This window comes from Loxodonta africana, chromosome 24 (assembly GCF_030014295.1).
Source record: "Loxodonta africana isolate mLoxAfr1 chromosome 24, mLoxAfr1.hap2, whole genome shotgun sequence".
In the NCBI taxonomy this organism is placed as follows: Eukaryota; Metazoa; Chordata; class Mammalia; order Proboscidea; family Elephantidae; genus Loxodonta; species Loxodonta africana.
This window is the reverse complement of record NC_087365.1, coordinates 24,985,730-25,012,694: the sequence shown is the minus strand read 5'-3', so window position 1 is coordinate 25,012,694 and position 26,965 is coordinate 24,985,730. Positions and strand designations below refer to the sequence as shown.

The 26,965-nt window shown below is 43.0% G+C and overlaps 2 protein-coding genes across 2 annotated transcripts in view; both read left to right on the top strand.

Moving 5' to 3' along the window:
* Positions 1-26,965, top strand: part of CDS2 (CDP-diacylglycerol synthase 2) — a 68,785-nt gene that overhangs the window by 217 nt on the left and 41,603 nt on the right. The gene's annotated exons all lie outside the window — the stretch shown is intronic.
* LOC104846056 (ATP synthase membrane subunit 6.8PL-like) lies at positions 47-26,578 on the top strand. The gene has a single exon (XM_064275807.1). The coding sequence runs from the start codon at positions 22,125-22,127 to the stop codon at positions 22,305-22,307; it is 183 nt and encodes a 60-aa protein (XP_064131877.1). The 5' UTR covers positions 47-22,124; the 3' UTR covers positions 22,308-26,578.

Below are 26,965 nucleotides of genomic sequence, written 5' to 3'. Positions count from 1 at the left end.
GCGCAGAGGGGTCGTCACACTCACCCCCGAGCCTTTGTGGCGGCCGACAGCGGCCCTGGGCCTGGGCAGCACCGAGGGTCCTCGGGGGTGGGACCCCGCGGAGCGCGCGTCGGGCACAGCAGATCGCGGAGCTCGGATCCCAGACTCGGCTTGGGGTCCTTTTGCGGAGTGGTATTACCCGGGCGCAGGAAGGAGAGCGCGGGGCTGCGCATGGCCGCTGGCCGGGGGACTATTGGGGGTTCCCTTCCCCACTTCCGCGAAGCCTTCCTGGATGTGAAGATGTCGCGATCCGGCAAAGCTTTCTCTAGGAGGCAGCTCCTCTGAGCGCAACTTAGGCTCTTCACTGTCTTTTAAAATTTGTTATTTTTTTTTGGGGGGGGGGTGTCAAGACAAAGCCATAGGGTTTACCTCCTAGGAGATTTAAATCCCTTCTTGAAAGTTAAACTCATTAGCAGAAAAGTCTCTTGACTCACGCAGTGAACCAGCTCTTTAGCCAGTAGATTTTGGAAGGTGCGTTCCGAAATGATGGGCTTGTTGCCTGCTCCAAGCCTGGGCATTGGTGGGGCAGAGGAAGAGGGTAAAAAGGAGGCCATCTTGGCAGGGACACAGCTGGTTGGGGGCGAAGAGGAGAGTAAGCTCCTTTGGTTGAAATCAAAGGTTTGTTTAGAGGAGTTCAGGAACCTGGAGCATGGTTGTGTTTGGAGGACGTTGAGTGACAGGGTTGGGACTTCGTGGTTAGTTTTAGTGCTTTTCGAGTAAGCGGTGGTCAGGAGCAGTGTATCTGGAAAAATCATCTGACAGTGATGTGTAGAATGGATTGGAGGGGGTCTGGACCAGAATGAGAGATACAGTTTAACTCAGGGATTGCCAAAAGGTGACCTACACATGTTTTATTTGGCCCACGTTGCTGTAAACATTAGAAGATTTCCTCTACCCGTCTGAATCTCTTGCTTATCTTGGGTAATGGGAAAATCAGCCATCACTCCCCACTTGATTGATGATTGCCTGGAGCCTTGCACCAGGCCCGCAGCACCTGCTATGGAGCCTGTAGTTTTCGATTACTAGAGGAAAGAGGCATTAGCCCTTAGGAGGGAGGAAAGCACAAGACAGGCTGTCTGTCAGTGGAACAGTTACGCTCAGAGGAATGTTGACAGGAGTAGGGAAATGTGTGGGTGCACTGGCAGGGGCTTGTTTGAGGTTAAAGATAATGGGGTTGTAACAATTTAGTTGTTGCTGTTAACAGTGGGCCATCTAAGGAGACCTGCGCATATTGATTCTTAGAATTATAGAGGATTTTGGACCGGGGATGAGGATTTAGGAGTCACCTGCAGACACTAGATTGGTCTGTGTAGCTCAGTTTAAGATTTTGGGTGAGAGATCATACTTAATGTTAACGGAACTTTGTGGGCCTAAACCCATTGCTGTTGATAGCAACACTATAGGACAGAGAACTGCCCCATAGGGTTTCCAAGGAACGGCTGGTGGATTCGAACTGCCAAGCTTTTGGTTAGCAGCTGAATGCTTAACCACAGTGCCACCAGGGCTTCTTGTGGGCCTAAAACAAAAAAAAAACCAAACCCAGTGCCGTTGAGTTGATTCCGACTCATAGCGACCCTATAGGACAGAGTAGAATCGCCCCCTAGAGTTTCCAAGGAGCGCCTGGTGGATTCAAACTGCCGACCCGTTGGCTAGCAGCCGTAGCACTTAACCGCTAGGCCACCAGGGTTTCCCTCTTGTGGGCCTAGAGGGTGTGAGACCTCCCCCCCCTCAAAAAAAAAATCCAGACCTGTTGCTGTGCTGTCCATTCCGACTCATGGCAACCCCATGTGTTAAAGAGCAGAACTGTTCCATAGGGTTTCCTTGGCTGAAGTCTTTAAGGAAGCAGATGTAGTTAAACACAGACTGTGCCACCCAGGGACATAAAAACTACACTTACTAATGGTTAAAAAAGAAAACCATGGGGGGTACTCCTTGGATCCTTCTACAGATATAAACTGCCAGTTAATTATTAAATACTTTATCACCCCATGTTTTAGGTACAGAAGATTTGAGGAGCTCTGCTTGTTACAACTGCACTTACCCCACTTACACAATGCAGAATGCCTGGGGCCGTGAGGTTCATTAGTTCAATGTGGTTTCCTGAAACACAGCAGCTACTGCGTTTTATTAAAACCCTAATGTAGTCCATTAGCCCAAAACAAGGCAGTCACCCTGCCTACCCATCACTCAGCATTTCTAAATTATCATGGATAAATTTTAATAAGGACACATTTTAAGAACTGTGAAGTGGAGTATTCACCTTTGACATGTATAGAGAAGACTTTTTCAAAATCCTGATTTATTCTGTTTTGTAGTTTGGAGAAAAACTTACTTCCATGATTCTGGCTTGTAGTAGGATCCAAAGAAATTAGCAATAATAAAACAAGGCTGTCTTCTCAGGGAAGTGAATTGTGGAATGGGACTGACTTTTTTATTTCAGAGCGAAGGAATTCAGAGGACAATTTCAGGTCAGTTCTTTAAAAGAACTGGAACAAATTAGAAAGATTCATTAAAATGTTACAGTTGCTTAACTGCCGTGGCTAACTTGTCTGGTAAATAAAGCAGACAATTATTAGTTTCAAAATAATCCACAGAATGTTTATTATAAAAGTCCAAGTATTTTATTATATTTAGCATCTTAGAATGGAATTTTCAAAGCCAATTGCTAATAAAGGAAATGTTGTCCTCTGGGAACAGTGCTTATAATTTTAGAGTCCCAAAGCAGCATAGTTGCCAAACTAAGAAATTTGAAATTTAAGCATTGGGAATGGTTCCGCCCAACCATGTTTTTCTGATGGAGATTAGGAAGGAAAAGGCTGAGGCTGGGGCCTAGAGGTTGGCATCTTAAACCCTACTGTTGGGTTTCTCTTTCAGGAGACTTTGTTTTGGAGGTGAGAGTGAAGGTTCCAGGGTTTTCTGCTTTACTTAGGTGCCGAAGTGCTATTTAAATTAGAGCGTTACATGTTTCAGACATCCTTTCTAGATAGAAGAAACAGAATAAAGAGGAAGCAGTGACATCTTTTAGAAAGGTGAGTTTACATTTTAACTGAAGAGTGGTTAAGAACAGGGGCTTTAAAAGTCAGCTAGATCCATCTTTAACCTGGGCCTTGCCACTTAATCACCTCTGAGCAAATCGCTAGTACTTGTATAAGCCTCAGTTTGCCCATCCCTAAAATGATGGAGAGAAAACAGCATCTGCTTCGTAGAATATTTGTGTGAATTCAATGAGTATGTTTATTATGGGCTTTGCACATTGTAATGATTCAAATGTAAGATTCTGGCATTACAGATTAAAATGTATTTTTATGTGAAAAAAATTTTGATGTTCACCTTTCACTCTTTTTTTTTAAATCAGAAAAATATTGTGTTTTTGTGAAAGTTTACCTAGCAAATTAGGTTCTCATTTAACAATTTCTATACATACTGTTTGGTGCCATTGGGTATGTTTTCCATAATATATCAGCTTTCTCATTATTTCCATTCTGGTTGTTCTGTTTCCCTTAATCTAGCTTCAGTGTCCCCTCTTACCTTCTCATCTTTGGTCTAGGGGAAATGTTTACTGTTTGGTGTCATATGGATGATTAGAGGAGCACAGTACTCACAGGTGATTTTATTTATGAGTCCATTTGTCCTTTGGCTGAAAGGTGACCTCTGGGAGTGGTTTGAGTTCCAAGTTCAAAGAGTATTTTGGGACAATAGTCTCGGAGTTTCTCTAGCCTCTGCCAGTCCAGTAAGACTGGCCTTTTTTAGGAACTTGAGTTTTTTTTTTTTAATTGTATTTTAGATGAAGGTTTACAGAGGAAACTAGTTTCTCATTTAACAGTTAATACATATATTGTTTTGTGACATTGGTTCCCAACCTCATGACATGTCAACACTCTCCCTTTCTTGACCTTGGGTCCCCCCATTGTCAGCTTTCCTGCCCCCTCCTGCCTTCTCATCTTTGCCCCTGAACTGGTGTGCCTGTTTAGTCTTGCTTTGTTTTATGGGCCTGTCTTAACTTTGGCTGAAGGGTGAAACTGAGGAGTGACTTCATTACTGAACCAAAATGGTGTCCAGGGGCCATACTCTCGGGGTTTCTCCAGCTTCTGTCAGACCAGTAAGTCTGGTCATTTGTGTGTGTGTGTGTGTGTGTATGTCAGTTAGAATTTTGTTCTGCATTTTTCTCTGTCTCTGTCTGGGACCCTCTATTGTGATCCCTGTCAGAGCAGTTGGTGGTAGTAGCCAGGCACCATCTAGTTGTGCTGGACTCAGTCTGGTGGAGGCTGTGGTAGTTGTGGTCCATTAGTCCTTTGGACTAATCTTCCCATTGTGTCTTTGGTTTTCTTCATTCTCCTTTGCTCCCGACAGGGTGAGACCAGTAGAGTATATTATATGGTCGTTCCCAAGTTTTTACAATCCCAGATGCCACTCACCAAAGTAGAATGTAGAACATTTTCTTTATAAACTGTGTTAAGTCTATTGAGCTAGACATTTCCTGATACTGTGGTTCCCAGAGCCCTCAGCTCAGTAATTTGGTCCCTCAGGGAGTTTGGATTAGGAATTTGAGTTTTGTTCTACATTTTTCTCCCATTCCATCCAGGCCCATCTGTTGAGTCCCTGGTCGGAATGGTTGGTAGTAGTACCTGGGCACCATCTAGTTCTTTTGGTCTCAAGGTAGGTAAGGCTGTGACTCATATGAGCTATTAGTTCTGTGGGCTAGTTTCTTCTCTGAGTCTTTGGTTTCTCTCATTCTCTTTTGCTCTGGAGGAGTGGAGACACAAGCTTTTAAGACCCTAGATGCTGCTCACCAACCTAGGATATAGTACATTATCTTTATGAAGTATGTTATGCTGGTTGACCGAATTGCCCCATGGGACTATGGTCCCAAGATTTCAAATCCAGTAATCCAGTCCTGTGAGGTGTTTGCTTATGTCTAGGAAGTATCTGTAATTGTGCTCCCTGTGTGGTTTATTGGAAACCCTGGTGGCGTAGTGGTTAAATGCTACAGCTGCTAACCAAAGGGTTGGCAGTTCAAATCCACCAGGTGCTCTTTGGAAACTCTATGGGGCAGTTCTACTCTGTCTTATAGGGTCGCTATGAGTTGGAATCGACTCGACGGCTCTGGGTTTGGTTTGGTATTTATGGGATTTATTACATATATAAATATATACAAAGCACACATAAACATGTATATACATGTGCCTGTAGATACAGCGGAAACCCTGGTGTCCTAGTGGTTGAGTGCTATGGCTGCTAACCAAAGGGTCGGCAGTTCTAATCCGCTAGGTGCTCCTTGGAAACTCTATGGGGCAGTTCTGTTCTGTCCTATAGGGTTGCTATGAGTCGGAGTCGACTCAATGGCACTGGGTTTGGGTATAGATACACCTGTACATGCACACCCATATACTCATATGTGCCTTCCCATGTACATATATGCATACATACCTACCTGTGTAACCCCACAGATATTCATGTCACATGCTTTGTACGTGTTATCAGTGGGGACCAGTCCCTGGAGAAGGACATCATGCTTGGTAAAGTAGAGGGTTAGTGAAAAAGAGGAAGTCTCTCAACAAGATGGATTGACATGGTGGCAGCAACAGTGGGCCCAGCAGTGGGCCCAAACATAGCAATGATTATGAAGATGGTGCCGGACCAGGTAGGGTTTTGTTCTGTCGTACATAGGGTCACTATGAGTCAGCACTGACTCGACAGCACTTAACAACAGCAACAGTTGTCGTGGTAAAATTGTACAGCATTTACAAAATTGTCCCTCATTCTTGCGTACTTTTTAGTGTCTTAATTTACATTGGACAGTTTGTGCGGGCTTCACCCATATTGCGTATTGCCTTTCCCATCACCCAAAATAACAAGTGTCTACTGTGTTTTTTTTTTTTGTGTGTGTAGAAAGTGATTCCCCCTACCACCCCCTCCCATCCCTGGTAACCATCAAAGAACATTGCTGTGTGTATGTGTATTCTTGACTTTTTATAAAAGTGAGACCGTACAATATTTGTCCTTTTGTGATTGACTTATTTCACTCAGTGTAATGTTCTCCAGATTTTTCTGTGTAATAGATGTTTTACAGACTCCTTATTATCCTTTATAGTTGCGTAGTATTCCATTGTACATATGTACCACAGCCTGTTTATCCATTCATCCGTTGATGGGCACTTAGGTTGTTTCCATCTTTTTGCTGTTGTGAATAATGCTACAGTGAAGATAGGTGTGCATGTGTGTATTCATGTTACTGCTCTTATATCTGCAGGATACATACCTAGGAGTGGGATTGCTGGATCATATGGCATTTCTATTTCTAGCTTTTTGAGGAAACGCCATACTGTTTCCATAGTGGTTGTACCATCTTACAGTCCCACCAGCAACGTATAAGAGTTTTAAAGCCCCCACAACCTCGCCAGCCTTTGTCGTTTTGTTTTTTTTTAATCATTGCCGCTTTTGCAGGTGTGAGATGGTATGTCATTGTAGTTTCGATTTGCATCTCTCTAATGGCTAATGATGGAGAGCATCTTTTCATGTATTTATTTGGAAGACTGAGTGTCCTCTTTGATGAAGTGCCTATTTATGTCCTTTGCCCATTTTTTGATTTGATTGCTTGTCTTTTTGTGTTGAGTAGTTGAAGTTTTCTGTATATTTTAGAGATTAGGCCCTTATCAGATAATGTCCTTGCCAAAGATTTTGTCCCAGTTGTTAAGTTCTGTTTTTGCTTTCTTGGTAATGTCTTGTGATAAGCATACATATTTAATTTTTAATTTATCTTCTGTTGCTTGTGCATTTTTAGTTTTGTTTGAAAGACTATGCTGAAAATTAGGTCGCCCAGTTTTGATCCTGTGTTATCTTCCAGGAATTTTATAGTTTTAGCTTTTAACGTTTAGGTCTTTGGTCCATTCTGAGTTAGTTTCGTGCATAGTGTGAGGTGTGGGTCCTGTTTCATTTTTCTGCATGTGGGTATGCAGTTTTGCCAGCACCATTTGTTAAAGAGACTTGTTTCTTCCCTCGTTGAATGGACTCTGATCCTTTGTCGAAGATCAGCTGCCCATAGATGGATGGATTTACTTCTGGGTTCTCAATTCCATTCCATTGGTCTGTGTGTCTGTCATTGAACCAGTACCAGGTTATTTTGATTACCGTAGCTTTATAGTAAGTTTTGAGATCGGGATGGTCTTCTCCTTCAATATTGCTTTAGCTATTTGGGGCTCCCTTCCTTTCCATATAAAACTGGGGGTTAGTTTTTCTATTTCATTAAAGACTGTTGTTGGGATTTGGTAGTATCGACGTTTTCACAGTGTTAGGACTTCCAGTCCATGAGCATGGAATGTTTTTTCATTTTTGTAGATCTCTTAGTTTCTTGCAGTAGTGTTTTATAGTTGTCCTTATATAAATCTTTTATGTTCCTGTTTAGGTTTATTCCTAGGTTTTTTTTCCTTTCGAGGGCTATTGTAAATGGTATTGATTTCTTGATTTCCTTTTCAGAATCCTCCTTGTTAGTGTAGAGAAACCCAACTGATTTTCGTGTGTTGATCTTGTACCGTGCCACTTTGCTGAATCCTTCTATTAGTTCCAGTAACTTTCTGGTGGAGTCTCTGGGATTTTCTATGAATAGGAAGGATGATGTCACCTGCGAATAAGGATAGTTTTATTTCTTTCCAGTTTGGATGCCTCTTATTCCCCTTTCTTGCCTTATTGCTCTGGCTAGGACTTCTAGTATGATATTGAGTAATAGTGGTGATAAAGGACATCCTTGTCTTGTTCCCATTCTTAAGGAGGATGCTCTCAGTCTCTCCACTGAGAATAATGTTGCCTGTTGGTTATATATATACATATACCCTTACTTATGTTGAGGAGTTTCCCTTCTCTTTCTACTTGGCTGAGAGTTTTTATTAGGAAGCGGTTCTGAATTTTATCCAGTGCCTTGTCTGTGTCAATTGAAGTGATCATGTGATTTTTTTTCCCTTCGTTTCATTTATGTGGTGAATTACAGTGATTGATTTTCTGAACCATCCTTGCATCCTGGGAATAAATCTCACTTGATCGTGTTGTATTATTTTTTTGACATGCTGTTGAATTCTGTTTGCTGGAGTTTTGTTGAGAATTTTTGCATTTATATTCATGAGGGATATTGGTCTGTAATTTTCTTCTTTAGCAGTGTCTTTGCTCAACTTTGGTATCAAGATTATGCTGGCTTCATAGAATGAATTAGGGGTGTTCCTTCCTTTTCTATGTTCTGGAATAGTTTGAGTAGAATTGATGTCATCTCTTCCCCCTGAATGTTTGGTAGATCTCTCCTGTGAAGCCATCTGGGCATGGGCTTTTTTTTTTTTTTAAAAAAAAACAGTTCAATTTCTTCTTTGGTTATTGTTCTGTTCAAATTTTCTACCTGTATTTGTATTAGTTTAGGTAGGTAGTGTGCTTTCTAGAAATTTGTCCATTTCTTCTAGGTTTTCAAATTTGCAGGGTACAATTTTTCATAATACTGTAATTATGATCCTTTTTATCTCAGTTGGTTTTGTTGTAATGTCACCCATCTCATCTTATTTTGATTATTTGCATCTTATTTTTTTCCTTTGTCAATTTGGCCAGTGGTTTGTCAGTTTTTTTTTTTTAATTGTGCTTTAGGTGAAAGCTTATATAGCAAATTAGTTTCCATTTGATAGTTTGTATATAAAGTGTTTCATGACCTTAGTTTCGTTCCCCACTATGTGTCTGCACTCTTGCTATTCTCCATTTTCTTTTGTCCTGGTTTTCTACCCCATCCTGCCTTCTCATCTTTGCTTTTGGGTAGATAATGCTGTTTTGATCTTGTGTAATTGATTGTTCCAAGGAGTACGACCGTCTTGGGTGTTATTGTTTATCTTATGTACTTGTGTATTTTTTAGCTGAGAGGTTGTCTCCGGGAATGGGTTCATTTCCAGGTCAGAAGGATGTCTTAGGGCCATAGTCTTGGGGGTTCCTACTGTCTCTGTCAGACCAGCAAGTTTGGTCTTTTTTGAGAATTTGCTTTTTTTTTTTTTCCTACAATTTTCTCCCACTCTGTCCAGGACCCTCTAGTGTGGTCTTAGTCAGAGCAGTTGGTAGTGGTAGCCGGGCACCATCTAGTACTTCTGGTCTCAGGGTTGTGTAGGCTGTGGTTCATGTGGTCCATTAGTCCTTTGGACTAATTGCTCCTTTGAGCCTTTGATCTCCTTCACTCTCTCTTGCTCTGGATGGAAAGAGACCAATAGTTGTATCATGGACGGCTGCTTGCAAACTTTTAAGACCCCAGATGCTACCAAAGTAGGATACAGAGCGTTGTCTTTATGTACTATGTTGTGCCAATTGACATAGATGTCACCTGAGTCTGTGGTCTTTTGTCTTCTAGCCTAGGAACTTCATCCCGCAAGGTATTTGGTTATGTCTAAGAGTTTCCCTGACTATACCCCTTGTGTGCTTTATATGAGCTGCACCTACAGTCCTGTATGTAGAAATATCCACCACCAAATGTATATTTGCCAGTGAGCATATTCCCTTATATCCTCACGTACCTGTTGGTGTATCTAGCTATTTGTCTATTCATAAATTATTGTTTAATATTATTGCTGCAGGATTGTCTGTGTTATAGTAGTTACCTTAAAATTACTCTTTATTCTTACATTCCTCTCAGCATCCTCTCTTGCCTATATAATGTATTGCCTTTCCTCTCACTAGTATTAACTTGTGTGTGTTCTGTCTAATTGGTGATTCTTCCTCCCTCCCCCAGTAACCATCAAAGAATCTTTTTTCTTTTCCTGTGTGTAAACCGTATTTATTTTTTATTGTGCTTTAAGTGAAAGTTTACAAATCAAGTCAGTCTCTCATACGAAAACTTAAACACACCTTGCTATGTACTCGTGGCTGCCCTCCTCCTAATGAGACAGCACACTCCTCCTCTCCAGCCTGTATTGCCTGTGTCCATTCAACCAGTTCCTATCCTCCTCTGCATTCTTATCCCACCTCCAAACAGGAGTTGCCTACATAGTCTCATGTGTCTACTTGAGCCAAGAAGCTCGCTCCTCACCAGTATCATTTTCTGTCTTATAGTCCAGTCCAATCCCTGTCTGAAGGGTTGGCTTTGGAAATGGTTCCAGTCTTGGGCTAACAAAGGGTCCAGGGACCATGACCTCCGGAGTCCCTCTAGTCTCAGTCAGACTATTAAGCCTGGTCTTTTTATGAGAATTTGAGGTCTGCATCCCACTGTTCTCCAGCTCCATTAGGGGTTCTCTGCCTGTGTATAAACCTTTTGTTGTTACTTTATAGTAGTGGTCTCATACAATATTTGTCCTTTTGTGACTGACTTATTTCAGTCAGCATAGTATCCTCCAAAATCATGTTGTGAGGTGTTCTAGGATTTGTCATTATTTTTTATCGTTGTGTAGTATCCCATTGTGTGTATTTACCACAGTTTGTTAATCTGTTCATCTGTTGATGGGCATTTAGGTTGTTTCCATCTCTCTTAGTTATCTAGTGCTGCTGTAACAGAAATACCACGAGTGGATGGCTTCAGCAAACAGAAGTTTATTTTCTTACAGTAGTAGGCTGGAAGTCTGAATTCAGGGTGCCAGCTCCAGGAAAAGGTTCTCTCTCTCTGTCAGCTCTGGAGGAAGTTCCTTGTCATCAATTTTCCTCTGGTTTAGGAGTTTCTTGGCACAGAAACCTGGGGTCTAAAGGATGTGGTGTGCTCCTGGTGCTGCTTTCTTGGTTGTATGAGGTCCCCTTGTCTCTCTGCTCCCTTCTCTCTTTTATATCTCAAAAGAGATTAGTTTAAGACACAGTCTAATTTTATAGATTGAGTCCTGCCTTCTTAACATAACTACCACTAATCCTATCTCACTAACATCATAGACATAGGATTTACAACACATGGGAAAATCACATCATATGACAAAATGATGGACAGCCACACAATACTGGGAATCACGCCCTAGCCAAATTGATACACATATTTTTGGGATACACAATTCAATCCATGACACCATCTTTTTGCTATTGTGAGTAACACTACAATGAGCATGGGCGTGCGTATGTCTATTGGTATCATGGGTCTTACTTCTTTAGGGTATATACCAAGGAGTGGAATTGTTGGATCATATGATATTTCTATTTCTAGCTTTTTGAGGAAGCACCATACCGTTTTCCAAAGTGGTTGTACCAACAGTATAAGAGTTCCAGTCTCCCCACAACCTTATCAACATTTGTTGTTTTCTGGTTAGTGCCAGTAGTGTCAGGGTGAGATGGTATCTCACTGTAGTTTTGATTTGCATGTCTCTAGTAGCTAATGATTGCAAGCATTTTTTCAAATGTATGTTAGCTACCTGAATATCTTTGGTGAAGCGTCTGTTTGTATCCGTTGCCTGTTACTTAGTTGGATTGTTTCTTTTTATTGTGGAGGTGTTGAAGTTTTATATAAATTTTAGAGATAGTCGGATATTGTCATAGCCAATTTTTTTTTGTAGCCAATTTTTTTCCCCCAGTCTGCAGTTTCTCTTTTGACTCTTTTGGAGAAGTCTTTTGTTGAGCATAAGTTTTTAATTTTTAGGAGGCCCATTTATCTAGTTCATCTTGTGCTGCGTGTGCATTTTTAGTCGTGTTTCGTATACTATGTCGTATATTAGGGCCCCCAGCATTGTCCCTGTTTTTTCCTCCATGATCTTGATAGTGTTAGGTTTTATATTTAGGTCTTTGATCCAGTTTGAGTTAGTATTCGTTTACGGTGTGAGGTAAGGGTCCTGGTTTTTTTTTTTACAGGGGGACATCCAGTTTTGCCCGCAGGGCTTATTGAAGAGACTGTCTCTTGCCCCATTTAATGGTCTTTGGCCCTTTGTTGATCCAGCCCACAAAAACCCAGTGCTGTCAGCTAACCATAAAAAAGCCCACAAAAACAAACCTGGTGCCTTCGAGTTGATTCTGACTCAGCAACCCTATAGGGCAGAGTAGAACTGACCCATAGAGTTTCCAAGGAGTGCTTGGTTGATTTGAACTGCCAACCTTTTGGTTAGCAAACGTAGCTCTTAACCACAACACCACCAGGGTTTCCAGTTGACCATAGGTGGATGGATTTATGTCTGGGTTCTCAATTCTGTTTCACTGGTCTGTGTGTCTGTTGTACTAGTACCAGGCTGTTGTGACTACTGTGGCTGTATAGTATGTTCTGGGAGCAGATGTTGTGAGGCTGCATGGGGATGGCCTGGGGTAGGCATAAGCCTCTGGTTGCAGGTCTGACAGTGCAGGAGTGTGTACTGCGGATCATGGGTGTGGGGGTGGAAGGGCTCACCCCTGGTCACTGGGTGGGTGGGGGGAGGAGGGAATGTGCTTCCCTAGTCTCTGCTGTGGTGCTGTTGCACTCCCTGCAGAGTGCAGCCAACGATCAGAACCTGACCTTGACCAAATGCTAGGAGTGGGGGGCTGTATAGAGTCTCGTTGAGTGGGGGATCTGTAGCCACCACTCCAAGGATCCTCCACTCTGCCTGCGCCACCCACCCAAATCATCAGGGACTGCTGCTGGTGAGTAATTCTGTCCCTGTTTTCTGGCTCCCTCCCTGCTTTTGGTCCCTGGGATCCCTAGGGCTCTTGCCTGCCTTCCTGCACTTTTCCTCCTCAGATCCAGTACATGTTCTCACCTTGCTTTGCTCCGGTTTGTTTACAGAGTATCTCTGTCTCCTGTTGGGGATTCCAGAGGGGAAGTTGCCTTCCTGTGGTCCTTGCCTGAGAAAGCTGCTTGCTTTCTTTCAAGATGGCCGCGCTGAGCTGAGTCAGCTGGTAGGGTGCTTAACAGTTGCTAAGTCTCCTTGTTTACAGTTTTCATTCAGTTTCTCCATTCTTCGGTGTTCAATCTAGTCCTTCATCTTTCCGTTTGCTGTTCTGGGTACCCAAATTGTCAACTGTATCTGTTTTACTTGGTTTCTCAGTTCTTTGCTGCAGGGGGATGACAAGATATGTGTGATTAAGCTGCCATTTTGGGCTGTCATAATTTAAAGAGTTACCTTTTAAATATCTTGTAAAGAGTTATTTAATCTCAATGGAGCTTAAACCCGTTGCCACCTAGTGGATTCTGACTCATAGTGACTCTATAGGACAGAGTAGAACTGCCCCATAGTGTTTTCAGGGAACGCCTGGTAGATTCGAACTGCTGACCTTTTGGTTAGCAGCTGTAGCTCTTAACGATTACACCACCAGGGTTTCCCACTGGAGCTTAGAGGTGGCTATTTGATAGAAGAGGATACCCAGAGAGTTTAAGTTATTTGCTGAAGGTCACACAACTGGTTAGTTGCAGAATGGTTAATAGTATGAAGGCCTTCTAATTTCTGTGTTTTGCTCATTATGTTACACAATGCTGTGTTCAAGGGTACAGAATTAAAGACTTTAATAACTTTACATTGATTAATTTCAGTAGAAAAAATGACCAAATATCACTCTTAGTTGTCTAGGGCTGCTGTAACAGAAATATCATAAGTGAGTGGCTTGCTTTAACAAACAGACATTTATTTTCTCACAGTTTAAGAGACTAGAAGTCTGAATTCAGGGTGCTGGCTCTGGGGAAGGCTTTCTGTCTCGTTCAGCTCTGACTGTGGTTTAGTTTGAAGCCCATCTCTGAGAGAGTGGCTGCTCAGACATCCTTGAAAGGAACTCTCAGCTTGGTGCTGGGAGACCAGAAGTCTCCTTCCTCCCAACAGCATTTCAGGCTGCTCTGAATAAATGCCTTCCAGCTGGCGATTCTGAGTATTGGAACCGTTTGTTCTGGCAATAATCATTTGGTATTCAGCACTCCTTCTCCTTAGAACACTCAGTGAGTGAGTCCGTGGTCTGCTGTGTACAGGCCCCGCAGCTCAGAGGGAGTGCCGGGTGTCTGTGCTCAACAGGGGAACGTTTAGGATTTTATGATACCAATTTTGGCATCAAATAATCCGTTCTTTCTTCACTGATTTGAAGAAACAGAGTTTTGAATACATCTGTCAAATTCCTAAAATGAATCCTGCAACTGATTTCACAGTGTAAATAATCACTTTAAACTGTTGGAAACAATTAGAACATCAACAAATCAGATTTTCCAACTCTTCAGTCTTTATTCCACATAGGTAGAGTATATTAAATTTGTTACCATTCCAGTAGGCTTGCCAGATATGTACAGATCCGTCCTGTAACTCCTACTCACACACAGCTTGTTTACCTACCCCCAGTGCTGGTACAGCCTCCCAGGCCTTGCTGACTGGCTGCCAGCCACTGTTGGGGGAGAGAAAGCACAGCCATTGGTGCATAATACCGCTGTGGTTTGGAAAAGAGAGGTGCACACACATTGACCCTTGGCTATTAATTTTGCTGGGGTCTTGTTGAAAGAAATCGTGTTCCTGGCATTGGGCTGAGTACTTTGCCTTCCAAGTCTTGTCACATGGTGGTTACTTGGTTGAAGCAGTAGCAAGTGTCCCTTTCCCTACCCCACCCCACATCTGCGAAGGCAGACCTGATTCACATTAGCCAGCTCTCCGTGTCAGTCACTGATCTTTGTTCTCATGTTGTTTGTCCCAACAGTAGGGATGGCATAGGGCCTGCCAAGTTGAATAACCTTTTAAAGAAAGTTAAACTCTTTTGGGTTATTTGACTGGGCAGCACAGTGGCTCAAAATGTGAAAGAACTAAGAGGTCGGGAAGAACTTCCCTTCCCTACTACCCAGCTCTCCCAGGGGCAGCCCCCCAGGCCAGGCTGTGGTACACGTGCCAGCCTGTTGCCCAGTGGAAGAACCTGGCCCATTCTTCCAAAAACCAGACATCCTTTTGATTTGCTGCCCATCCACAGCAGGTCATTGGTATTAGAATCACTGTGGGGCCAACCTGGGACTTCTCTGTGAAGACTGCAGAGTTTCAAAAAGAGCCCTCGCAACCGGGGATTTGCTGGCAACACTTTCTGCTCTTGGGTCTCTGGCGGTGAGAGGGTTTTTCTTGTCAACACCAGACCCCTCAGTGAGTGACTTGTTCAGAGCCACATCCTCACAGGACATTCCCAGGGCATGCCCCTCAGTCAGCCAAACTTACTTTGTCTCACATCTGACTCCTCACTGTCTGCACTGACCTTCCTCCTCCACTAGTAGAGTCACGGATCTCTGTTACCCCGACTTGAAATTCAGCAGTCCTGTGTCTCTCCTCCCGCCTCCTCACTCAGTCCAGGCAACAGGTTGTAACCAGTGTTACCGGGATCCCTTACGTGTTGTTCTTGCGGGTCTCAGACTTTACCAGTTCAGGACTGATGCCTGCACTATTGTTGTTGCCAGTTGCCATCGAGTTGGCTCCAACTCCTGGCGACCCCATGCACAAGGGCATAAAACACTGCCCGATTCCCCACTACCCCGTGATCATTAGTAGGCTGGAGTCCACTGTTGTGGCCACTCTGTATTCTGAGCACCTTCCAGCCTCGGGGGTTCGCCTTCCAGCACTGTACTGGACAGTGTTCTCTTGTGATCCATGGGGTTCTCATTGGCCGGTTTGCAGAAGTGGATCGACAAGCCTTTCTTCCTTGTCTGTCTGCATCGGAAACTCTGCTGAAGCCTGCCCACTGTGGGGGACCCTGCTGGTTGTTGAAATACTCGGGGCAGAGCTTCCAGCATCACAACAGCATGCAAGCTGCCCAGTACAGCAGCCTGACAGAGGGAACAGCGGATCACTATTGTAAGTCATTCTCACTGAGCTCCCTCCTGCGGGGGCCCTCAGCCGCTTCTACTCCATCTGTCCTTTGTATCTTCCAGCAGTTCTGGTTTATTTGCTGTGAAATCATCTTATGAATTATAGAAAAAACTTGATCAATTCCAGCCCCTTTTTCAGATCTCTTAAACGGGGTCCTTTACAGCATTCTCTCTTACCCAGCCCCTCCCCCTGCTTGGTGCCCCTGTGCCCTCATTCTCGGCTCTTGCTATTTCCAGCCCCTGAAGTGTGCTCTTTCTCTGTCTTCCCTCCCTCCTCTCTACCTATTTGAGTCTTCTTCTCCTAAAATCCCTTTCAGAGTTTGCCCAGCTGGAAGTGACCCAGGCGTGTATTTGTTGTAGGAATCACAGAAATGTGTACGTGTTAAGAATGAAATTCACCTTCAGTCTCATCATACAGATAAACAGCCACTGTGTAAGTATCGATGTGTCTGTCCTATGCGTGGTGCTACCTGTGGCTGTCTGTAGTAGCAACCATGCAGAGTCTGATAGTTGGCCTTTTTATGCTGTCAGAAGCATTTGCCTGTGCCAGTAAAGTTCTTCGTGGACATTAGTTCAGACTTTTCAAAATTATGTAAATAACAGATGAAAATATCAGGTACTCACTGTAGAAGCGCCAAAAAGAAATCACCTTAATCCTGCCCCTCAGGTAATCCCTGCTAACGTTTGGATGTGTATCCTTTTTACACATACCACGCATCCCTGCAGTGTGCAGGCTACTGTTTATAATCTGTGGTTTTTTGCCTTACGGATATATCCTAAACAGTTCTCAGATCTTTAAACATTCTAACCCAGTGTCATTTTTCATGGTCGTGTGTTCCTTCCTTGCATGGCTATACTTGAGCTTGTTGAACTAACCAGGCATTTCCACCGTTGTAAGTTTTTGCTGTTGTAAGCAATGCTGCAGGAAATACCTGGTAAAAAAAACTTTTCCTGCATGCCTGTGATATCCTTAAATAAGCTCCTAGTGTAGAACTGCTGACTTAGGAAGGGGGGGTGTGCTTTGTTCAGATTTTCGATACAGATACTATCTTTCCTTCCCACAGTAAGTTTGTAGCTACCATAACTGTATGAGAGTGTCTGTCCTTGGGGCTCCTTCCCCCTCAAAGTAATACTGAATATTCGAGTTTCTTGATCTAGGAGAGGCATTATAGCCTAGTGGTTACGAGCACAGACTCTGGAATTGGGCTGGCTGGTTCACTGCTCATTCGCCTCGTTTTCCTCATCTGAACATTGGGACTGATAATAGTGTCCACCTCCGAGGGTTGTTCTGACGGCATTTATCATGTCTTTTCTAAAGGAACTGTGTTTTAGAGTAACCAAATAGGTGGGGGAAGTTTCTCTTTATAGAAATAAATGGTGACGGGGTGATAGAATATTAATATTTTATAACCCCCAATGAATTAATAAAACAAGGCTATAATCGTCAGTGCTGCTAACGTAACAGAGACAACCAGATATTGTGTATCTCCTGATGGAAGTGTACAACCCTACCTGTGACAGAGTAGTCCTGTCAAACCACAGCCAAGCCTGACAAAGACTTTAGTCTAAGTACCAGTTTACAGGAAATCCAAAGGACAGAGGAACACACTGAAAAAGATCAAAAGATCACAGGGCAAATTGAGGCGGGGGGGAGGGAGAGAGAAAGGGGGAGAGAGAGGCAGAGGGAGAGAGGTGGAGGGGAAAGCCTATCAATTAAAAGACTTAAAGCACCTTAACGCTTTCTAGGCCTTATTTGGATGCTAATTCAATCAAATTGCTATAAAGAGAAAAAAATGGAAATTACTGGGTAAATTTGAGTACAGTGTATTTAATATAAAGGGGTTGTGAATTTTTCAGGTGTGTGATAATGTGTAAAACCAAATCCAAACCATTGCTTTCCAGTTGACTCCAACTCACAGTGACCTTATAGGACTGAGTAGAATCTTTACAGGAGCAGACTGTCGCATCTTTCTTCCACAGAGCACCTGATGGGCTCAAACTGCCAACCTTTCAGTTACCAGCTGAGTGCTTAACCATTGTGCCACCAGGGCTTCCTGATAATGGTAGAGGAGTATTTAAAAGTCCCTATACAAAACCCGGAAACCCTGGTGGTTAAGAGCCACTGCTGTTAACCAAAAGGTCAGCAGTTCAGATCCACCAGGCACTCTTGAAAACCCTGTGGGGCAGTTCTACTTTGTCCTATAGGTTTGTTATGAGTAAGAATTGACTCGATGGAAACAGTTTTTTTTTTTTTAAATACAAAACCTACCAGCCACTCTAGTCTTGGAAACCCCATATGACATTTCTGTTATATTGTATAGGGTTGCTATGAGTTGGAATTGACTTGATGGCAGTGGGTTTGGTTTTTGTTTTTTTGGTTTATAGAAAAAGCAAGGGAAAAAGTTGATAAATTGAGTTATATTAAAATTAAGAACTGCTGTTACCACACTGCTATTAAGAGAGTGGAACGGAGGGCCATAGACAGCAAGAAGATATTTACAAATTATATATATATATACATATATATATATATGATATGTATAAAAAGATAATATATGAATCATATCTAGAATCTATAAAGAATTTATACAAAATATACAAAAAAAGACAACTCAGTAGAAAAATGGGCACTTCAGATCATCAATAAACATATGAGAAGGTGCCTGCCATCATTAGTCATCAGGGAAATGCAAATTAAAATCCACAAGAAGATACCATCATTCATCCACCAGAGTGGCTAAAATTAAAAAACTGAAAATACTAAAGGTTGGCAAGGATGTGGAGAAACGAAACTTTCAGATACTGCTTGTAGGAGTATAAATTGGTACAATCACTGTGGAAAACTCTTGACAGTATTTACTGAAGCTAAATATATACAAAACCTTGTCATCTGGTAGTTCCATTCCTGGGTAATTACCCAATAGAATTCTGTATATATGTTTATGAAAAGATATGTTCTAGAGTGTTCAGAGTAGTGTTCTTTGTAGTAGCCCCAAACTATAAACAACCCAAGTGTTTATCAACAGTAGAATAGATAAAAGTGTGTAATATTCCTACATTGGAATTCTATACAGCAGTAAAAAGGAATGAATTATTGCCACATGCAGTAATCTTTGATGAATCTCACAAACATACATTGTACAAAACAAGTCAGGCAGGAGAGTACATACGCGTGATTCCATTTATATGAAGTTCAAGAGCTGGAAAAACGAACCTATGGTGTTATAAGTTGGGACAATTGTTTACTTTGAAAATGGGGTGGGAATTGGGGGGCTTCTGGAGTACTGGTAATGTTCTTTATTTGGGAACTGGTTATTTGTGAAGATGCATGGTGGCTGAAAACTTAAGATATGTGCACTTTTGTGTGTGTGTATATATTATACCTCGGTAAAAAGTTTATTAAAACAAAGGGTCCATGTCTTTTAGAGATACATTCTGAAATATTTATAGATGAAATAGTATGATGTCTGGGATTTGCTTCAATTAACTGGGGTGGTGGAAGTGGGTGGAGTATAAGGGAAATGTGACTGAGTTAAAAAAAAATTTTTTGTTGTTGTTGGGAATATACACAGCAAAACACACACCAATTCAACAGTTTCTATACGTACAATTCAGTGACAGTGATTACATTTTTCGAGTTGTGCAACAGTTCTCACCCTCCTTTTCTGAGTTGTTCCTCACCCATTAACATAAACTCACTGCCCCGTAAGGTTTCTGTCTAATCTCTCACGTTGCTGTTGTCAATTTGATCTCATGTAGATAAATCTTAAAAGAGCTTAGTGCTAAGGCAGGTGTATTTTACTAAACCCAACCGACTGCCATCGAGTCGATTCCGACGCATAGTGACCCTATAGGACAGAGTAGAACTGCACCAGAGTTTCCAAGGAGTGCCTGGCAGATTCGAACTGCTGACCTCTTGGTTAGCAGCCGTAGCCCTTAACCACTATGCTACCAGGATTTCCTTTTTACTAGTTAAGCTAAACTATTGTTTGGTTTTGAAGAAAACTTCAGGAGTTTTTTTTTTTTTAAACAGACCAAAGTTTATTAGTGGTCACCAGGGGCGGGAGGGAGGTGGGAAGGAGGACCAACCGCAATGGAAAAATCGCATTGATCAAGGGTAGGGCTGCACAGCCAACCGCTGCGATTGATGTCAACAAGTTGTACACCTGCAAAAAGCCAAATTGGCAAAAGTTGCATGACAGACACACTCACAACAACAACCAAAAAAGAAAAAAAAAAGGGAGCTGCTGAGACTGCCCATGCACAACCATAAACCTCATGAGACTTGGTTGCCTAGACTGGAGGTCCAGGGCCATTGCCTCATAACACAGCCCAGTCAGCTGGCCTAACAAGTCTGATGCCTCTGCTCTACCTCCTAGTTCGTTGCATAGTGCCTGGGATCCTAAAAAGTCTGCAAGTGGCCATCCAAGGGATGACCAAAACAAAACAAAAAAACCCTATTGCTGTGGAGTGGATTCTGATTCACAGCGACCCTGTAGGACAGAGTAGAACTGCCTCATAGAATTTCCAAGGCCATAATCTTTATGGAAGCAGACTGCCACATCTTCCTCCCATGGAGTGGCTGGTGAGTTCAAAATGCTGACGTTTTGGTTAGCAGTGGAGCGCTTAACTGTGCCATCAGGGCTCCTTTGAGGCATGACAGTTCGTGTCTGTTTTCTTCACGAGGGGACACTGGGTTAGTTGCATTGAAGCTTTCTTCAACATCAGGAAGCCCAGCATAGATATTAAAATACTTTAAATACATCACTTTTAACCTTTTCATTAGCTTTCATTACCTTTTTTGTCTCTACGTTAGTTAAATGAATCTTTGTTGTTCCTGCAAGGCTTTCACTTTTAAAAAATGCTTGAAGCAGCCTCTGTTTTTCCTCCACAGTCGGGATCAGAGCAACAAGCTGCTCTGGAGTCAGATCCCTAAACTGCTCTGCTAGCACATCCATCCTGCCAGTGCTGCTTATGGGAGAAAAGGGCAACAGACAGAATCCTCACACCTGTCTTTGCTGCCCCAGGCAAACTGCTGGAGGATGTTTTTGATTTAAGGTTTAAAAATTACCTTAGGGCAACAGTTACAGTGGTCATCCAACCTCCATGGCTCTGGAAAGTCTAGAGTCCCTGAGAATCTGAAGTTCTGCTCTACATTTTCCCTCTTTTGATTAGGGTTCTTCTATAGAATCTTTGATCAAAACGTTCAGTAACGGTAGCTGGGCACCGTCTTCAGGTATCACGGCCAAGGAGGCAGTGTTCGTGGAGGCCATTAGCCACACATTCCATTTGACTATGAGTTAATCATTATTGAAGCTAGGTTACTGGGCACATAAGGGTTAATTATACTAATTGTTCTACTTTGGCGTATTTTTCATAACAAAAAGCTAAAACAATTCCCCCCGCACCCCCAGAGGTCTAATTTGCCTATTTATTTCATCCTCAGGAGAGACAGCACAGCCCTATCTAGTCAGTCACTGTACTGGCTCACAGTCCAGCATCGAATGGTGGGTTCCAGCAGTCTCATCGGTCTGGTGGCTGTGAACTAAAGGGAGGTTACTTGTCATCCCTCTCAGAGATGGAGGCAGTATAATCAAAGTAACCTTTCCCATTCAGAGAAAGGAATGATAGGAAAGACACAGCAGGATTTTGACCCATCTCTCTCCTTTGTGGGAATTTGAGACCTCCTGTGGCCTTTGATGGAGCTGTGCCCTGATAGGTTTCACTTTAGGCTGGGCGGGTGGGGAACATAATGAGAGTGCCATTCTAGGGGCCAGTATTTACATTGGAAGCTTAAATTAACTCAGAGGGTCTATTTGTTTTATTTAAATATACACCTTCTAGTGTGTAGACTGGTGTATGGCCAGGCTGACTGTGGATGGGCCCAGGAGTGGAGTGCAGACCTTTAGTTTCCCTTGTAATCCCTAGATCTTGCTCTCACCCACCATCCCATATGTCAAGTCTCAGCCCATAACTTCTCCAGGGTCTCAGAGAGCAGAGGGCTCCCACTTCCCCTAGAGACTTCTCAAAGTATATAGTTGGGTATATTTCTTCTGTTTTGTTTCATTCATTTTAGTTCTTCAGTCCACTTTGTCCTCCAGGAATTCGTTGAAATCTGAGATGCATTGATGATCCCTGTCCCTGCCTTTTCTAAGACCATGGTTTTGTCCCTTATTGTACATGTTGACATTCATTTCAGTGGGATGTTGGAGTCAAAGACATGGGCTCCTCCTGCTTTCTTCAATGGGAGGTTTTGAGTTTTGAGAGACTGAGCTGGTATTACAACACAGAAGCAATAGTTGCAACACTTGTGCTTTGCCTGTCTGTGGTGAAGGAATAAAAATAGTACCTCTTGGTTGGCTGTGGGCCCTCAGTCTGACAGAGCTGTTCGTCCTGTGTTGAGATGCTTCAAAGCTTTATTAAAAATGTTTGGATCACCACGAAGCCCTGCTACACCCAAGTTTACCAGGAGATTTGGGTTGGAGTGGGTTTGATGGGTTTCATCGTTTATAAGGTCAAGAGTACTGATAAAAGAAGCAAAATTTTGAAAACCTTGAGTCCTGTACCTGTCCACGGTCACCACTGAAAACTTCCGAGTCCTGTACCTGTCCACGGTCACCACTGAAAACTTCCGAGTCCTGTACCTGTCCACGGTCACCATTAAGTAGCTTCACTTGGAGTGCCCATTAGATGAGACATCAGTTTGGCTGTAAATTTAGGCAAGCAATGTTAGGGACAGGGAACATGGCTGTCCACTTGCACTGTTTACTTGGTGGCATGAATAAATGTGCGTGAGATTGGGGGAAGAATGGTTCTTTTTGATTAGTTGATGACGGTAAAAATGGCACCGACTGTAAAAATGGCATGGTGGCAGCGTCAGACCTCCTCTCACTTCACGAGGGGGAGAGAGAATCGCCATCAGCATCAGCCCAAGGCTGATTTCCTGTGAAGTGGAGGTCAGACATACCTCATCTCCAACCTTTTTACCAGTTCTGACACTGGCTGTCCCTCCCACTGCACTCTCTACTTCTCTGCTGGGTTCCATAGTTCCTTGAAATGGCCACACACAACTCACAGACCATACTTAAAATTATCGGTTTATTAGGGAGGTAACAGGTTACAATTCAGGATCAGGAATGACTCAGGATACAATTCTTTGGTCAGGACAATTTCTTGGATGTGCCCACAGGCAGGCCTGTCCCTGGCCCTCAGCCTCTTGGCCCTTTGGGCTTTTTGGGCCTCTTGGGCCAGCCCGACCTCTGCCCTACTCATGTGTTAGTTACAAAGCTCTTTACCGATAAGTGCTCAGAGGCATCCCACTCTACCAGTAAGCCTTAGCTCAAAGGTGCTCAGCCCTTTAGCTCCATGGGCCAGCTAGCCTAGCTCTGCCAAGTGCTTGGAGGCCCCCCACTTCACCAGGAAGCCTACTGCCCTAAGGCAGTCAGCTTTCTCGCTCCATGGTAGCCCACTCTGCCATTTTCTGCTGGTCACCTGGTTCTCCTGCCTATGCTGCTTCTCTTTCTTGGCCACTGCTTCTACCCAGCCCTCACTGTCTCTGATGTTACAGCTCTTTCTCTGTCTTGGGGGTCTAGAAGGTTCTCAGCACCGGGATTCTGGGTCCAAAGGAAGTGCTCTACTCCTGTCTCTTCTTTTTGGTAGTGAGTCCCCTCCCCTCCCACCCCTAGTTTTTGGGATGGCTTGTTTTAAGCCTAACTGGATGGCAAAACTGATGGATTCCCACATTAGGGTTCCATACACTTTATTTGCATGGTCCCACCCCCACAAGGGTGCCAGGCACCATATTTACATTCTTAACAAGCTATCTAAATCCCTCTAGTGGGCCATAAGCACATCATTTGCGTAGTTCCTCCCAGCCATTTGGTGGGAATTGCAAGAAAGACCATATAAAAGCAATTTCTTGTACCACGGTTACACTGACTGATTCTAGGCCTCTGCTCTTGGCATTCAGAAGGATAGGGGCTGATGAGTGACCCTGCGTTTGATTGGAGATGGGCGATGGGGGAGAGAGTAATCAAGGTAGAAGACCAGTAAAAGATCCAAGAGAGTGTTGTGTGCTATGATAATATGTAACAGGCAAGTTTTGAGAAGAAAGAAGTCAGTGTCAAATGCTGTGGAGATGTCAGGTAGGATAAGTAGTAGACTTGGTTTACGCTATCTACATGTACCAGTGTTTTCCCCAGTGGTCCAATAATTATTATGGAAGAGATTATGTTCTCAGGTGATGGGACCTACATTTTTTTGAACAGTGAGCCTTTATACATATGTTTGCCATTTTATGGACTTCTCTGAGCTTTTAGTTTTTAGTCTCTATTTATGAAAAAAAAACTAGCACTATGTGTTTATAACTTGTTTCTTTAAACATTATAGCAAAATGTCAGGTTTCTATACCAGAGTAATTTCTGCCCTGCTTCAGCTGCAAGTGACTGAAAACCAAAAATAATAGTGACTTAAACAAGATAGCAGTACATTTCTGTCTCATGTAAAAGAAGTCTGGAGATTGGCATTTCAGAGGCTTCACAGTGTTAAGGATTCAAGTTCTTTCTATCTTGCTGTTCACCATCCTGAAAATGTGGCTTCCATTTCTGGTCCAGGATGGCTGCTGAAATTCCAGCCATTACATCCGGATTTCAGTCAGCAGGAAGGAAGAAAGGAAAAAAGAAGAGGTCTGCTTCCTGTCTTTAAGGACACGTTCCTAGAAAACATACTATTTCTGCTTACATCCCATTGGCCAAAATTCAGTTACTTATCCTTGCCTAGCTGCAAGAGAAGCTGGGAAATGTCTTTTCTGGTTGGCCATGTGCCTGGCTGAGCATTGGGGTTCCTTATTACACTGGAGGAAAAGGAGAATAGATGCTGGGGGACAAGCAGCAGTCTCTGAGAATTTCCAAAGACCTGAAGATACCATGGAAACAATTGACAGGACAGCTAAAAAACAATAAGGAAACGCTGGAGAAGAGAAGGGTGAGAGTAGCCAAGGTCACTCATGGTTGCCAGGGTCTTCGCTAGTGATGGAAGCAGCTGGTTCCTTGACAGCGAGACAGAAAGAAAAGGGGAACTGTTTTGCAAGTTTGGGGATGGGAAACGGGGCCGGGTGCAGGCACAGGCAGCTGTCTGGCTCCTGCATGGTGGAGCCCCGAGAGTACAGGCCTGAGGGTCTTTTAATATATGGTACATTGTACTTTCACAGATGTTTGGTAAACAAAGGAATAACTATGTAGAAAACCATCCCAGTAGCTCCCAAGTATGTCCAGCCCCACTTTTCTAAAAGTAGAGGAAAAACCAGGTTCCTCAGCTTCAGGTCCCTCATCATCTGATTTGTTTATCTTGATCTCTCTCTCTTTCGGTCTTTGACAGAGTAGTAATTGTTATCTAAGATGGTAATTTTGAATTCTTATGAAATGGTGTGGAAATGCCCTGTTGAAGATAGCCAGAAATGGTGCTGCTTTTAACAAGATTACTTTGAATACAAGTTATCATTGCACATGCATATTGCCCCAGAAATGTATGTTTCCTAAACATTGAAAAAGTAACTTGCTAAAGGCGCACAGGTAACTGGCAGGGCCTGGACTGAAACCCAGGCATCCTGCAGCCTGTACAACCTAAGGAGGTTAGGATTTTCTCTCTCCATGTGACAGTTCTTTCTCGGGAAATGAACCAGTTATTAATAAATACAGTTTGGTAACCATCGCTGTTGAGTTGATTCCAACTCATAGCAACCCAATAGGGCAGAGTAGAACTGCGCCACAGGGTTTCCAAGGAGCGCCTGGTGGATTCGAACTGCCGACCTTTTGGTTAACACCTGAACTCAGCCACTGCACCACCAGGGCTCCTCATAGTTTGGAAGGCTCTTCAAAATAAGAGGTTTTTGGTGGAAAAATGTTGAAATGCAGGTCTAGACCAGTCCCATTTTGTTATACATGGAAACTGAGGCCCAAGGAGACTGGCTCGCTGACAGTTTTGATTGCGCCTGGTCCTTTTTTTCCATGGACTGAACTCCAAAGACATAGATCATGTGTTTTCTCCATTTCCTCTGACTGTTGGTTTATAGTGTCCCCATCCTGCTTCAAGTATGAGGATAGCTCATAGATGTCCAGGGAACCCCCTTCCCTGCTGATCTTTTTACTACTTTGAATAGAATCTTCTCTTCCTGTCTGGTCTGTGCCATGCTTGGGCTGACATCTCTCCCTGCCTATATTTAGGAGAGCAAGAACCATGTGAGCTTTGTTTTCTCACAGGGATGTCAGCCAAGTGCTGAGATTTTTCTAGAATCGTTGCCACTTCTACCTCTTATCTTTCCACCGAATTCACTGTACAGAGAATTTTCAATTTGCACCTGGTGGTCCCTTAGAAATTTCCCACTTGCGTAGCTATTTTGAGAACTTCTGACCAAGAATCATTTCTTGCAGTAATAGCAGCCTCTCCTAGGGACTTTTCATCAGACAAGTGTCAGTGTCATGGTGTTGTTCAGGAGGGTCCTGCGTGAGGCCAGGGAGCAGTAGTTAGACACAGCTTGTTTCCTGGACGTCTAGGAAGAGTTATCTCGATTAATGGATTTGGGGTTCTAACACAAGACCCGTACGTTTCTTATTGGTCTTAAAATATCCAAAACACTAATACGAGTCAGTGTTTGAGAATTGAAGAAACAAAGACTTTATGTCCGAGGGATCAAAAAAAAAAGGATTGAAAACCATGGTTATTTAAGCATCCTTCAGGGCCCAGGATGTCCAGCCTTCATTTGATCACTAATCCCTCTTTAGCTTTGATAAGGTGTGTGGTTGTGGAAGACACCCTGGCCTTGTACATCTCATGTTCCCTCATACATTCATTTGTGTGTGATTTTAGGGCTCACTCATCCTGAGGTTTTCAGGATTGGAGGAAGACTCATTGACAACCTGTGATATGCAGATGACCCAGTCTTGCTGAAAGTGAAGAGGACTTGAAGCACTTATTGATGAAGATCAAAGACTACAGCCTTCAGTAGGAATTAAACCTTAACATAAAACAAAAATCCTCACAACTGGACCAATAAACAACGTCATGATAAGGGAAAAAAATATTGAAGTTGTCAAGGATTTCATTTTACTTGGATCCATGGTCAATGACCACAGATGTAGCAGTTGAGAAATCAAATGATGTACTGCATTGGACAAATCTGCTGCAAAAGACCTCTTTAAAATCTTAGAAAGCAAAGATGTTAGTTTGAGGACTAAGGTTTCACTGACC